At 36.7% G+C, this 16,175-nt stretch overlaps 1 protein-coding gene across 3 annotated transcripts in view; it reads left to right on the forward strand.

The window, feature by feature from the left end:
- Window positions 1-15,654, forward strand: part of lrrk2 (leucine-rich repeat kinase 2) — a 247,705-nt gene extending 232,051 nt beyond the window's left edge. For 2 of the 3 annotated variants that reach the window (XM_039761109.1, XM_039761111.1), the window contains exons 50-52: window positions 8,468-8,533; window positions 10,475-10,603; window positions 14,491-15,654. In XM_039761109.1, the coding sequence (XP_039617043.1) occupies window positions 8,468-8,533; window positions 10,475-10,602 (194 nt within the window). In that variant the 3' untranslated portion in view covers window position 10,603; window positions 14,491-15,654. The remainder of the gene's footprint in view (window positions 1-8,467; window positions 8,534-10,474; window positions 10,604-14,490) is intronic. The other variant, XM_039761110.1, reaches the window with a different exon arrangement.
- Window positions 15,655-16,175: the final 521 nt, after the last annotated feature.

Below are 16,175 nucleotides of genomic sequence, written 5' to 3' on the forward strand. Positions count from 1 at the left end.
GGAAAGTGCAGGTTAATTTGTTTTATGTATTTTTACTTTATATTTTGTATTAATTCATTATTTCTTATGGGGAAATTCACTTTGATATACGAGTTCTTTGGACTGCGAGCACGTTTCCGGAACGAATTATGCTCGCAAACCAAGGTTCCACTGTATATATCAGCTTGACTAAATTAATTGAAAATAGCAAGCTTAGCGATGGTATGCTATATAGAAAACATATTATGTGGCAAGATATGTCCTGAACATTTTCTTGAAAATAATATATAGAATCTCAAAGAATAGTGTTTAACATTGCACCATTATACTAAATACACAGGCAAATATGTGTTTAAATCTTGACCTCCGATTTTTTCTGACTCTTCAAGTGTTATGGTAGGTGTTGGATAAATAATTACAGATCCATTTTGATACAAATTGGGATGGTACAAATAGGGAAACCAAATTGGGACAACTTTTACTTGTTTTAAATGCTTTTTTCTGTTTCTCTGTTTGAGGGTCTTTGGAAGGTTTTAACCTAAGGCAATTTTATGTGTTGTGTATTCATAATATACATGTGAACCAGTATAAACACTTTTAATATTTAATTTTAACTCTGTCATTTCGTAGCTCATGACATTCAATGCAATGTCCTAGATTATGGATTCATCTCACAAACTACTTCAGTCTTTGTGCTCATAGTATTTTATGTCTCTTGGGTAATAGCTCATAGCACTCCATCTCTAGACTTTTGTTTATGATTTTAGGATGTAGGTTTGGTGACAGTATGACTTTCAGTTAATGGCTCCTGGCAATTTTTGTTTTGACATCACTTACAGTTTAGCTTTTTGGTTTTTGGGCCATTCCTCTCTCATAGTCTTAGTCATTGACTCTCAGTTTCTCAAATGCACAAGCATCTCCTTGGGCCTCATGTATAAACGGTGCGTACGCACAGAATTGTTGCGTAAGAACTTTTCCACGTTCAAATCACGAATGTACAAAACCTACACTTGGCGTAAAGCCACGCACTTTTCCACAGTACCTCATGCCTTGTCATACACAAGTTCTCCGCTCGGTTTTACAGACTGACGGCACCCAGCGTCAAAGCAATGGTACTGTTCCTGTGTGATTACTCATTATTTTCATGACGCGGCTTTATAAATACACCGAAACTAACCGCATATTGTTTATTAGTGTAATGCATCTGATTGTAATTAACTCGTAACAATATAATGGTCCAGGGAACAGCCATAGTATTCCAAATACCATAACTGCTTTAGCGTTGTTACTCTCACTGCACCTTCCTCTTCTTATTATTTTTCTTCTTCTTCTTTCAGCTCCTCCCGTTAGGAGTTGCCACAGTGGATCATCTTTTTCCATATTACTCTCACTGCACCACGCAGAGTATTTATATCACTGTATCTGAGTGTGAATCACAGCAGCAGCTGATCGGAAAGAGAATTATCGGTATACAGCTTCAAGGACACGCTGTCTCAGCCACGGCAAAACGTTTTAAAGCCTTTCCTGTACAGACCTCGCGGTTCAGAAACAGTTTAATCCCAAGAACTTTAAATGCAGTCAATCAAGTGCTCCTTGTAGAACTGTTTGTACTTATAAGTACAATCACCCCACTGTAAACTTGCACTACAGTTATAATATCGCACAACCTGAGCCACTTTATAAAGCACGTATTTACATATGATGACGATATCATTTTTAAGGTGAAATGCAGCAAAATATGTTTGTTAAATTATACAGATAAAACTTTAACTTCATTTAAATAATCTATATTCTTCACTGGGAGTGTCGTTAAGGATAGAATAATTAAACATGTACTACGAAGATATTTCAATGTTCTTTAAACGCGTTTTGAAGAATCGGCGCTAAGCTTACAGAAGGCTTAACGTCTATTACAGAGCTGATTGTATGGCGATCGGTTACTTGGAGAAAGAAAAGCACTGACTGCAGTGACAGCTACGCCAATATATATTGAACATAAAACAAAAAGAGAAAATAACAACACAGCAAAAAACGCAGCGACAAATTTCGGCAAAAGTTAAATGCTTGTGTCATGAGCACAAGGCGGCTATGCAGTGTCTGCAACGGACGTGGCCATCCACCGTGCATGACATTGGCGGGCTAAGGAGCCACCGATTCTTCCTCTGCCCAGTGCCACCACAAGCCTAGAGCGCCCTGAGTACTGCTGCAATAAATTATTTCATCGAAGTGAAACACATGTTTAATAACGTGCTTTAACTCCTATCATCATGAAAATGACATCACGTATACATCTCAGTATTTTAGTTATTCAGAGAGATGTAATATCACGAATGTAATGGATTCTGTGTCCAGTTGGAGGAAGAGAGCCGGTTTAAGAAGCAAGTAGTGATTCACACACACAGAGCACATAGAAAATCAAATACAAAACAAAGCATTTAACGTGCTACTTTAATTACGATGTGATTTGAGAAACTGGTTAATTAAACGATTTTAAGATGAAGTTTATGATATTCTACTTTAATTACAAAATAAACTACGTGATTAAAGTGGAAATGTCGAGATTGAAGTTGACATTTCGTGCTTTTTCCCCACTGTGTGCCTTTTTTTCTCTGTACCCTAATAAGCTTTCATATGACACTCAAATAGTAGGGGTACAACTCGGCTTTTCACGGCGACTTTGATATGTGACTTCTTTTTTATTTCCGGCACTGTGCGATTTTGTGAACGTGAGCTTTCAAGTTTCTCCAACACGCTATGTCACTCGATCAACTTCCTTTTGTTGATTATACCACGGTTTATTTGAACAAATAGTATGTTTTTCATTTGCCTCCACTTGGTATTTACTAAAATTCTTATATTTCCCCCGTGCTTTTCCCATTGTCTTTTCACAGAAGGCTGCGCTTAAGGGTGATTTATATTATTTTGCATATTCAAAGAGGCGTGATTCTGGGAGGAGTTGGGGCGTTACATAAAGCGCGTGCACGACCGTTAGTTTTCACGCTGATTGGGATTTATGTAGCGGAAGAACATGGAAGTTGGAGTACGCACAGATTCCTGCATCTGGATTTTTCTGTGCGTAAGCACATTTCGGCTTTTGTGCTTACGCCATGTTATAGTGCGAGTTCTACGCACGGCGTTATACATGAGGCCCCTGGTCCAGTTAACATCATGACTAAAAAAAGAAGATAGAATTTGTTGGGGCTGTAGCAGTTTAGCAGACCCTTTTTGGGCTCTATCGACTGGCACAGTACATTTTTGTGTTGGAATTACTGACCATACATCTTTATTGACTACTTCGGTGCAGTTCTTTAAGAAAACTGCACCTCTTTCCTGTAAATAAGTTGTCACTCTCTCTCTTTTTTTTCTTATGATTTGAATATAAAAGTGTAGCGCATTTATTTCCCTATAGGATCACATATGGTTTTGCCGTGTGTATTGTCATGTGGTTCTTGACAGCAGCTAACCTGAATTAAACAACCAGGAAGCCATTTCTGCCTTTTGCTGTAACTTTTATTTAAAACTAGCTGTACACCATGGCTGTACCCATGTAGTAGTGAAAAAGGACAAATATTAAAAATCAGTAGACATCTCTTAGATTTGCACAAATAAATTGTTGCCGCAAGCAAACTGTGATACGCAGTGAGAGAAGTCGCAAAATCAACTAGAATGTTCAAGGAAAGTGTAAAAAAAATGACCTAAATCTGTATAAGTAGTTCTCTTGTGAAAAGTGGACAGACATACAGACAAACGTTGGATTTCATTTATATATATATATATATATATATATATATATATATATATAGGGTATATATATGGGTATATATATGTGTGTGTGTGTGTGTGTGCGTACGTGTGTGTGTGTGTGTGTATGTATGTGTATATGGCATTGTCTGTAGGATACCCTGCTTATTACATAGATTGATGTGAACTCTGTTGACTTCTTAACAATGTTAGAGTGCAGATTGTTTTGCTACAGGAAAACGTTCCAGGAACTACTTTTAAATACAGGAGGAAAATGTTTATTTTTAGCACTAAGATGAGCAACAGTACATGCTGAACAGTTTGTTGTCAAAGAGGTACTTTACTACTCCCCCAACCTTGTTATTTGTCTTTCCTAAATGCTAATATGCTGTTTAATACCTCTTGAATATCCTTCCAATTGCAGCTTTTATGAAAATTTTGTATGTGTAGAATTATGAGACACTTGTATCTTGTGTATATAGTATATCTTCGCTGCCTAGTGCGTTGTTGAATTGTAAATTAACCTAATAACAAAGAATGTTTAGTAAATGCAAGATTTTTTCTTCACACAGAACTTTTACTTGACTCAGTCAGGAGCTGTAAAATAAATTTATTTTATGTTTATTTACTACATTTATAGTCCTTATTATTCTGTATTAGACAGAAATGCTTGTGGGACTCAAAAGATTTAAGGCAATAGAGACAAACATACTGAAGATGGGTTTATTTGAAGCCTACTTCTTAAGGAAACATTAACTTATTTTTGCAGAATTATTTTCTATGTAACCTTGCATGCCATATATTTCTTTGAATGATCTCATCTATCACTGGAATATACTGTAACCATAATGTCAATTTGTTTTCCTTTGGAATAACTTTTGCAACTGACGTACACTCAGATGTACAAAGTTGCATTTCGCCTTTTATAGAAACAACAGCCTGTTTGATATGAATAATTAATGGAGGGTTATGTCCAGCTTGTGATATTACATTTACTTTATAATAACATATTTTGAATTTTTTTTTGCTAAAATAATTCTTTGAAGTATGTCTAAATGTTGAGACTGAAGATTCTGTACAACTTCATTTTTAGTGTGTTTTTTAAATTTTTTTAGTGTGTTTTGTCAAGGTGGTGTGTGATTTATAATGTAATTTAGTTTAAAATAAATTACTGTGACCCAACTACGAAGGACATTCAAAACGTTTCTGCACTGTTTTTAACTCTATTTATTAAGACTTTCAAACACAAATTACATAATTTTTCTACATAGTCACCATCGTTTGTGATGCAATTTTCCCAACGTCATACCAACTTTTTAATGCCCAATTACTACTCCTCCTGCCTTCACCGTTTCCAACAAAAATCTAAAGTGCATAAAATTTTTGAACGTCCCTCATACAATCAGTTTTCAGAATAAGAATAACATAGTATGTAAAGCGGATTGCTCAAATCTGAACCTAGAGGGCCACATTGGCTACAGTTTTTCATTCTAACCATTTCCCTAATTAGTGACCAGTTTTTCTGCTCTTTAACTTAATTTTATTGATTTGCTTTTGAGACTCAGGCTGTTTAAATCAGGGGTGAGAAACATCTGTCTTGGAGGGCTGCAGAGGCTGCAAGTTTTTGTTCCAACCCAGTTGCTTCAGGAGAAGTTATTTATTGCTGATAAAGCACTTATTGCTCAAGTGACAATTTTCTGCTTTATTTTATTTTTTTCACTTATTGAAATTTTGCCCCCTTAATTTCTTATCTTGGTCTTAAATGGCTGCACTCACCGTTTTTAATTGGTCTTAATTATCAATAAGATGTAAATGACAACAGAGCCAGCAGTTCTCCATCTAGCTTATTTCCGTTTACATATGTGTATTTCATCATGCAATATTTAGTATAATAAAGTACTTAGAAGGAAACTGAAGAGAATGAAGTGAGTGACTGAAAATTACTCCTCTGTTCATTTGGGTGATATCATTAGAAAGGTAACAAAATCTGTAATTTAAGAATTACCTGACATTGCACAGTTAAAACACTAACAAGTCATTATGTTAAATAAGACCTGTTATTGGTAAGGATTGTTTTCTAATTAAGCAACTGTGTTGGAAAATAAATCTGCAGTCACTGTGGCCTTTCAGGACTGACATTGATCACTCTTGTCGTAAACAGGACAGTTACAACATGGACAGCAGAGTATGAAGGAAGTCATGACGTAAGAGTGTGGAACACATCTCTGTGATTTTAAGAACGCAAAAACTGATATTCTGAACTTTGGCTGCTGACTTGCAGTGTGTTGTCTTCATATCAATCTGTCTGTCATGTTCTTTTTTATGTAGTGTATTTCTTGAATTATACTTTTATGTTGAAGTACATGAGAAACAAAAAGACATACAGCCTTTGCAGCTTGTAGCAGCTGGTTTTGGCAATTTCTAGAACATACAGTGCATCCGGAAATTATTCACAGCGCATCACTTTTTCCACATTTTGTTATGTTACAGCCTTATTCCAAAATGGATCAAATTAATTTTTTCCTCAGAATTCTATACACAACACCCTATAATGATGACGTGAAAAATGTTTACTTGAGGTTTTTGCAAATTTATTAAAAATAAAAAAATTGAGAATGCATATCTACATAAGTATTCATAGCCTTTGCCATGAACCTCAAAATTGAGCTCAGGTACATCCTGTTTCCCCTGATCATTCTTGAGATGTTTCTGCAGCTTAATTGGAGTCCACCTGTGGTAAATTCAGTTGATTAGACATGATTTGGAAAGGCACACACCTGTCTATATAAGGTCCCACAGTTGACAGTTCATGTCAGAGCACAAAACAAGCATGAAGTCAAAGGAATTGTCTATAGACCTCCGAGACAGGATTGTCTCGAGGCACAAATCTGGGGAAGGTTACAGAAAATTTCCACTGCTTTGAAGGTCCCAATGAGCACAGTGGCCTCCATCATCTGTAAGTGGAAGAAGTTCAAAACCACCAGGACTCTTCCTAGAGCTGGCCGGCCATCTAAACGGAGCGATCGGGGGAGAAGGGTCTTAGTCAGGGCGGTGACCAAAAACCCGATGGTCACTCTGTCAGAGCTCCAGAGGTCCTCTGTGGAGAGAGGAGAACCTTCCAGAAAGACAACCATCTCTGCAGCAATCCACCAATCAGGCCTGTATGGTAGAGTGGCCAGACGGAAGCCACTCCTTAGTAAAAGGCACATGGCAGCCTGCCTGGAGTTTGCCAAAAGGCACCTGAAGGACTCTCCGACCATGAGAACCAAAATTGTCTGGTCTGATGAGACAAAGATTGAACTATTTGGTGTGAATGCCAGGCATCACGTTTGGAGGAAACCAGGCGCCACTCATCACCAGGCCAATACCATCCCTACAGTGAAGCATGGTAGTGGCAGCATCATGCTGTGGGGATGTTTTTCAGCGGCAGGAACTGGGAGACTAGTCAGGATAAAGGGAAAGATGACTGCAGCAATGTACACAGACATCTTGGATGAAAACCTGCTCCAGAGCACTCTTGACCTCTGACTGGGGCGACAGTTCATCTTTCAGCAGGACAACAACCCTAAGCACACAGTCAAGATGTCAAAGGAGTGGCTTCAGGACAACTCTGTGAATGTCCTTGAGTGGCCCAGCCAGCGCCCAGACTTGAATCCGATTGTGAACATCTCTGGAGAGATCTTAAAATGGCTGTGCACCGACGCTTCCCATCCAACCTGATGGAGCTTGAGAGGTGCTGCAAAGAGGTGTCTCTGTTTTATTGACCAGAATGGGTAGCAGATGGGCAGACTGCGAAAGAAAACTAGTAAAAATATTTGGGGTGCCAACCTGGCTACCCTATTTAATTGTTGGTGTTGCCAGAAACTAAAAAGGAAACAAAGGTGCTTCAGTGCTTTTGCGCTCATAAGCAGACAAAACAACAGCCCAAATTGGCCAAGTTAACCAGTTAAGGAAGAAAAATAAAAACCACTCAAGCCTGTTTCCATTGTGCGGTTCCATCTCAAAATGGCTGTGCACCGACGCTTCCCATCCAACCTGATGGAGCTTGAGAGGTGCTGCAAAGAGGAATGGGCGAAACTGGCCAATGATAGGTGTGCCAAGCTTGTGGCATCATATTCAAAAAGTCTTGAGGCTCTAATTGCTGCCAAATGTGCATCGACAAAGTATTGAGCAAAGACTGTGAATACTTACATACATGTGATTTCTTAGTTTTTTTATTTTTAATAAATTTACAAAATAAATTTACAAAAACCTCAAGTGAACCTTTTTCACGTTGTCATTATGGGGTGTTGTGTGTAGAATTCTGAGGAAAAAAATGAATTTAATCCATTTTGGAATAAGGCTGTAACATATCAAAATGTGGAAAAAGTGATGCGCTGTGAATACTTTCCGGATCCACTGTACGTGCAAATGGCCTCAACTCGATCAACCATAAATCGGCACATGACTATATTTGGAACTGCAGTTTTTCTGTAATATATTTTCTTACTTGTTTGATTTTGTTGTGTCACAAACATATCGTAGTAAATGCACTCAGCAATTTTTGTAAGAATAATAATAAATCATTACATTTATACTGTATATGCATTTCTTCAACAACCATGTGTTCTTTGTAGATGAAATATAGTAAACATGCAATCTGTTGAAGCTATTGTTCACCCTATATTATATGTTATGTGGAAAAAGTATGAACAATAGCTACATATTTTCATTTTTATAAATCCTTACCATTTTATTTATTTTTCAGAGCGATATGGCCCGAAAAATGTTGTGGTCATACTAGGTAATCATTGTCATCGTCTACATGAACAGGGTAAGCCTCAAAATATACTAGACGTATTTATTTGTATTGCATTTTCTTTTTCCTTTTTTTTGTACAGTTTATTAAGTGCAATGCCAAATGACGATTCAAACCTTCCACTGATCTATAAACAGCTAGAAGAAGATAATTAATACTTGTATATCTGTGCAGTAGATTTCTCAGTCTGTAAAAGATAGATAATCAGATATTTGTTGAGATTGATACTGGTTATCTATGAATCATGATCAAATTCTGAATTGGTTATGCATTGTGTTCTTAATTATTGAGAAGTTCTCACCAAACATAAAAACATTCACATAGAAACATTCCTAAATTATTACTTTTAAAAGTATAAAGTATTTTATAATTTATAGTTTTAACTTTTTTTAGATTAAAATATGGTAATAGTCCTTATAATACACAAAGAGAGTATATGTGCTTCATGAGCAATTTCTCATGTGAAATACATTAAGAAATATAGTGGGTTTTTTTTTCACAGAAAAAGCAATTGTGGTAACTAGGGGCAGCTGGGTATATGTTAAAATTTATGTTTGGTTCTTCTCTCTGTAAATTTGCCATTTTTTCACTTTGGAGAAGCAATTTAATATTAAAAGAACATAATAAAGACAGGTTTTAGTAAAAACAGGCAATTCAACTTAATGTAGATTGCCTATCCCTGTTCATTTTCTTTTTCCAAAAATGTTACTGATTCGGGGTCTGATAGTTACTGAAGCACTACTGCTAACTACAGTGTTTAGAAATCAATTCCCAAATATCCACACTGTTACATGGGTGTATGATATATATAGCATGATATATGGGAAAGTTTCTAGTTTACTTTTGCTTATTGAATATTTTGTCAAGGTGGTTTGTTATGTGTTATAGAGGTTTGCTCAGACCGCTATTTGTAGAGGCAGCTTATTTAGGCATGTGACACAGGAACACATGCACAACTCTACGGCCATTTTAATAGCTCAGACTGACTACTGAGGATCTGTTTGCTGACAGGAGCGGCTATCTTGCAAGTAAATGAGGAAAATACTGTATACAAAATATGGAAGTAGATGTGGTCACCCCCAAGGTAAGTCAGAAACAGTCAGACAAAAGATGGAAACCAGCCCCAGCTAGGATGCCAGCTCTTTGTGGATAAAAGTTCTGCAACTTTACACACATTCATGACTATTTAAAAATGCCTTAGAGAAAACCATAGCCACAGCCCTTCTCCCCCGATCGCTCTGTTTAGATGGCCGACCAGCTCTAGAAAGAGTCCTGGTGGTTTCAAACTTCTTCCACTTACAGATGATGGAGGCCACTGTGCTCATTGGGACCTTCAAAGCAGCAGAAATTTTCTGTAACCTTCCCCAGATTTGTGTCTCGACACAATCCTGTCTCAGAGGTCTACAGACAATTCCTTTGACTTCATGCTTGTTTTGTGCTCTGACATGCACTGTCAACTGTGGGACCTTATATAGACAGGTGTGTGCCTTTCCAAATCATGTCCAATCAATTGAATTTACCACAGGTGGACTCCAGTTAAGCTGCAGAAACATCTCAAGGATGATCAGGGGAAACAGGATGCACCTGAGCTCAATTTTGAGGTTCATGGCAAAGGCTGTGAATACTTATGTACATGTGCTTTCTCAATTTTTTTATTTTTAATAAATTTGCAAAAATCTCAAGTAAACATTTTTCACATTGTCATTATGGGGTGTCGTGTGTAGAATTCTGAGGAAAAAATTAATTTGATCCATTTTGGAATAAGGCTGTAACATAACAAAATGTGGAAAAAAGTGATGTGCTGTGAATACTTTCCGGATGCACTGTATATTCCTAGAAATAAAATTCATCACTTATCCTTAGTAAGTATTATGTGTACAGATGCATACAGTTGTGTCATTCGAGTATGCCTATTATATAATCTGTTAAATTCATTATTTTTCACTTTTTCAATAGAAAGAAATTTTCTTTTGTCTGCCTGGAACTGTGCCCTTCCACTTGAAGTGCAAAACTTGAAGAAGCATGTTGAAACAAGAGAGCAAATTGCAATTAAAATGAAGCTAGGTTCCATTGAACAAATTTAAGGTAACCAATGTTGTTTCTTAAATTACTTGACTTTTAAGGTATTTCATAAATGTTCATTAGATTAAAATTACATTCTGTTGCTCTCTGTCCCACTGCACTGGGATGAGTTAGTTTATCCTGAATTATCTTTTTAACATTAGAATTACCAGAGCCAATGAAAAAACTCTCAAATCTGGCCCACCTTAAATATTTTCGCACCTCTCCGTCAGCCTCTTTTGTCTTGTAAATGTGTCGATACACCCAAGCAGCAAGCAGCCTTCTATACCATCCCCCCCACCGCCTCAGAACGAGCAAGAAGTTCTCCCAGTTCCTGCCTTGATTGATTATCTGGGAGTGGGCTACCCAGAATTGGATTAATTTGATGTATGTTTTGTGTCTACAACAATCTATGTAAACACATTGAAACGTTTTTCATGTTTTAGTAATAAATGACAAAATGTAGACATGAATTGTATAATGTATGAAGGCTGATGGCCAAATATCAAACAGTTTCACAAAAGGTGCAAGTATAATACAACTTCCATGGTGTAGCGGTTAGATCTGCCGACTTATAATCCAGAGGTCCTGAGTTTGAAACCCTTTCCCCTGCAAATTTACTGTTATAAGTAGTGAGCTACACTTATTGTTAATATTATACAATAAAAACATGCATTTGATTTGAATCTGTAACTGCCTGTGGAAATTTATAGCACTTGTAAAAGTTAGCTTTTTTTTTTTGTTTTTCACTTTTATTCTCTCAGTCACGATCACGATACAACACCCACCCCCCACCCCAGATCTGACGTGGTTACTTTTTATCTGAAACTGGGAATAACTGTATATGTGACTGGTGGTCTGAGAGAATGGAAATGGAAATTCTCTGATCAAGAGGGATAAAAGCTGACACACAGACGCTGGTGAATCTTCCTGCTTCATATCTCCCCATCACTTGAAATTTTTTTGTTCAGTTTTATTGAGTGTTCCTGCTCACGCTGAATTAGTTTGCACCTTACGGTCCATGATGTCAAAGCCGCAATGACAAAAAAAACGGAGACATAGGTATATGTGATATTTGGAATAGAGTTTATGACCTGTATAGTACATTTCGGAAAACATTGTGGCACTGATGCAACATTATTCATATCATTCATATTCATTTGCATGCCTTTATGCGCTAATAATCAGTGACTGCATTTTTTCTTCGATCTTGCCCATGCAGTCTCCACATTTTGGTGCACAGTGCTGTTTCTTTTGTGCTCCAGGACATGCAGAGGAAAGAATAGTGCAAAGAGATCAGTTCCACGTTATATGGAATCATCAGATTCAAATGTTAACAGTCCCCACACACCCAAGGACTGTCTTTCCCACGTCTATTGCAATGTACACACTTCTCTCTGTGCTGTGGTTACTATTACACTGAAGGGGCTGGGGACGCTTTGGTCTTGGAACAGAAGCTTTTCGATGTTGCATCCTCTTTTGCTTTATCCATTGCCTTTTCTTGTACGAAGCGACTACAATGTAAGCCATTAACGCTCTTATTTTCTCAGTGGCCCTCGTGCATGTCTTGTACAGTACATGCTGATCGCTGCCAGGTCAAGTGTGTTATAGCACACAGCAACCAGCCACCTGCGTGCTCCTGCTCGCACTGAATAAGCTCACGCCTTCTGGTGCACAATGTCAACACAGCACCAAACAAAAAAAGATAGAGACAAATATATGTGACATTTTGAAGAAATCATTTTATGATCTGAATAGTACCAATCAGAAAACATTGTCGCACTGATGCACTATTATTTAAAAACAAACAGCATCAGCTGTAAATGTATGGTATTTCTAAAAGTTATATTTTTTAAAAGGTTATTTTTCAGTTTTATTCTCTCGATCTGACTCTAACAAACAGCACCAGTATAAATTCACACCTGATCAGAGCCGATTAGAAGTGATAAACACAGTTTTCCATTCATTTCTCTTTCTTATATAAACACTTCTTACATCAACTTAGGTAAAAATGATTTTACCTCAATCTGATTAAGCAAAGAAGAAATAGAAAGGGGTAGCTTTTTATGCTTGTTTATTTAAGTTCTCTTAATCTCTTTTATGAACAAAATAAATAGTTTATTGACAGATACTTTTGTTGTTGAAAATTCATATTGTGACAGATAGGGGGCGATATCGCTCCCTTGAACCCTCAGACTATATGCCAGACACCAGATAAAAGTCCAAATTATTATTTTATTTGAACTGCACAGTGCACAAAACACCCTCCTCTCCACAATAACAATATAAATAACAATACACTAATCAATAATCACAATCCACCACTCCCAGACGCATTGCCACCCTTCCACCCAGCTCAGCTCAATGCTCTGGTGTTCCTCAGTCTCTTTTATAGTCCCTGACCCGGAAGTGTTTCTCATCCTTCAGTCCATGTGACTCCTTATCACTTCTGGGTCAGATAAAATCCTCTTCATCCTGGAAGTACTGGGTTATAAGGCACATGTGACTCTCTGGGTCTCCCTGTAGCGTCCTCTGTTGGCCCCTGTGGTATCCAGCAGGGCTGTAGAGGAAAGCACCATTGTTCATGATTCCCTGCTGGTATCTGGGGCCCCCCCCATGCTACTGGGAGAGCTCCATCTGGTGGCCTGGGGGTATTGGCCAGGATGACAAGCCGGCCATTGACCACAGTATATATAGTAAAAAATGAGGGACTGATAGTTTTTAACCCGCTCCCAATTACTTTTCAAATACCTTGTCCTTCTATCGATGACTTGCACACAGAGAGAACTATTCCACTAAATCATAGCTATAGCACAATATCACCCAAAATCCAAACAAAAAAATTCTGTGAACTAATAAACAGATGATGTGCTTGCTATCACAACACTTAGATTTAAGGCCAGTTCTCACTTTCTTCAAAGGAGCTGAAAAATGAATAAAGAAGAGAGAGGTCTGTAAACAGGAGTTAAATTTGTGAAGTAATTATATGTTTATAAACAGAAACCTCTGCAAACAAGTTTTGCAGAAATATGACTGGGCATTGATTACGTTGACTATAAAGTAAACCATGCAAAAGGCGAATTACATGCATGTGTAAACAGCTCTCCACTCATCTTTGGTAACAACTTTGTCCAATTCATTTGGAGGAGTCTATACCATATGTAGTAGAAACTTAGAGCCTCAAGAAATTTCCACACATTAAAACTGACTCTGATTTTTATAGGTACCACAGAGCTAATTTACGTTTAATAAACTGACTCACAGTTTTTATTTTTTGATTACTTTTCTGTGTTTCCCTTTAACTTTGGGGGTGTGCATCCCATAATTTGTATAGTAAATTACAAAAAATAAGTCTCTTTCATTTTTCTGTGTTTTATGCCAATAAGCTAAAACAGAAATGATTCTTTTTAAGCTTTCCCATAGGAAGTGTCAGTATTGCTTATTAGCAGCAGGTATGATCTAGGTGGATTTTGATTTTGTCTATTGATGCTTGCTTTTAATACTGTAGTGAATGTGGACTATGTCTTTTTTGATTGAAAAAAGTGAGCATCAACAGACAGAAGTTTAAACAGATGGCTACATTTGCTGAGATTTGCCATTTAATTCAGTTTGGGTTTAGAATCCAGACTTCTGTTTGAAGATGCTGCAGGAGCAAGGGATGCTAAGATATCTTCTACTTTCTTCTGTCTTCTCAGATATCATAGATATCTATGATCACCCACAGCGGCATTAATTACATTGGATAAATCATCAAGTAAAAGTGAATGGTTAGTTTCATTATGTATGAGATCTGGAAGACATTATTCTCATTTAAGTTTGGATATGGAGTTGACATGCAACAGTTACTTAGAGGAGTTTTTTTATTCTCATGTTGTGGATATTTTTATGATCTATGTTGTTGTATTTTTCAGATAGAATAACTTCTTGGATTCCAAATCTCGTCTGAAAAAATATTTATATATTTATTGTACATTATTTTCCTTCAAAGTACAATAAACACTGACTGAGGGGACAAATTAAAATTTATCTTTGAAGAACATTTTCTCATTTGGGAGATCAATGATAATTGCTATGCTGTTATTTATTTCAAATTGAAATTGATTTTTGTAAGATTTGAAAACATTAACGGATGTCTTAGATTTCACATTTGAAAACAACCTGATACATCTGCTGGTATTTCTGTACTACTTTGGCTTGCCGTGGAGAGGGGACCCAATCTTAGACAAGTTGCATGGATAGGCTACTGGTCCTTAGGAACTCTTAATTGGGTAATGTATGTAATATAATAATTAATAAATATTAGTGAATTATGTGGCACAGGACTTTTTACTGAAATTATTTTTTCTCAATATTTATTTTTATATCCTTAAAGTTTCATTCTGAAATGTTTTTTAGGAGTTGTTTTCATCTCAGTACTAAAATGTAAGCTGCTTTCAACATTTGTACAAGCTAGGACATTTGAGAAATTTGGCCCAATACCAGAATCTATCAAAATTGGGATGTCTTTTCCTAACTTGGGCTGTTGATATATACAGAGTGTCAATATCGATGTTATGAAGGATTATTCGTAACAAAATGAAAAAGAAAGAATTAACTTTAACTTTATTGAATTTGAACTCCAAGTTGAACACCTGACCCCTTCTGTTTTCCCATTCTACTTTTGTATGTGTGGTTCACTACATGGACTTCAGTTTGCTCCCAAAATGCTTTTGTCTGAACTTGTGGCGGTACTTGTGCATGAGCTACCCCTATATGTATGTATGAATTGATAAAAGAGATATTAATGTAAAAAGCAAAAATTGAAATAAACAAGTGTTCCAAAAGTGTTGACTCTTATGATTTTAAAATTCTTTTCACTTTGCTTTTGAAAATTTTCTTTTGTTAATTTATTTCTTTCCCTTCATAAATGTGACAAGACATATGTATTTTTGCTTTGTACAATGATATTTATGTGTAAGTGCATGGTAAAAGTAACTTTTTGATCTTTCTGTCTCAAATTGCAAATATTGTCCTTATGTGTTTTTGTAATGAGAGGAATTTTCTTTGTAATAATAATAAACGTGAACTGCAGTGCTCTATCCTCTTATTATGGGTATATGAAAATCACACTTAGCATCTCAGTCGTAGCTGGGGCTATCTGTAGAAAGGAACTAGAGCACATCCACAGTTGCAACTGCTTATCCTGTCCTGGTTGATCTGATATCATAAGGTTTATGTTGTTCTTCAAAATAAGTATTTTAGGACTGTCGTTCTCCTTTAAAGTTTGCTTCTGCCATAATTAAGGAGGCACTTTATGCTCAAAGGCTACCATGATGTCACAATAACTTTGATGTTGTTCCAGGAACAACTGAAACCTCCTGGTATCAGATTTCTCATTTTCCCCAAGGTGAAGCAAGAGCAGTTTTGACAGTTTTACCTTGAGCTGACTGACCCAGCATTTAAAGACAAGTTTTAGTCCTAAACCAATCTATCAGTGTGAGCATATTACAGTAAGAGTGACGGTATAGTGGAAAGTTTGATGGGACAGTACGTTAGGTTATGTCATGTGCACTGCAAAAAATGAAATCTAAGCAATTGGAAAAGTATTTATATCATG

Source organism: Polypterus senegalus, chromosome 8, assembly GCF_016835505.1.
Source record: "Polypterus senegalus isolate Bchr_013 chromosome 8, ASM1683550v1, whole genome shotgun sequence".
Lineage (NCBI taxonomy): Eukaryota > Metazoa > Chordata > Cladistia > Polypteriformes > Polypteridae > Polypterus > Polypterus senegalus.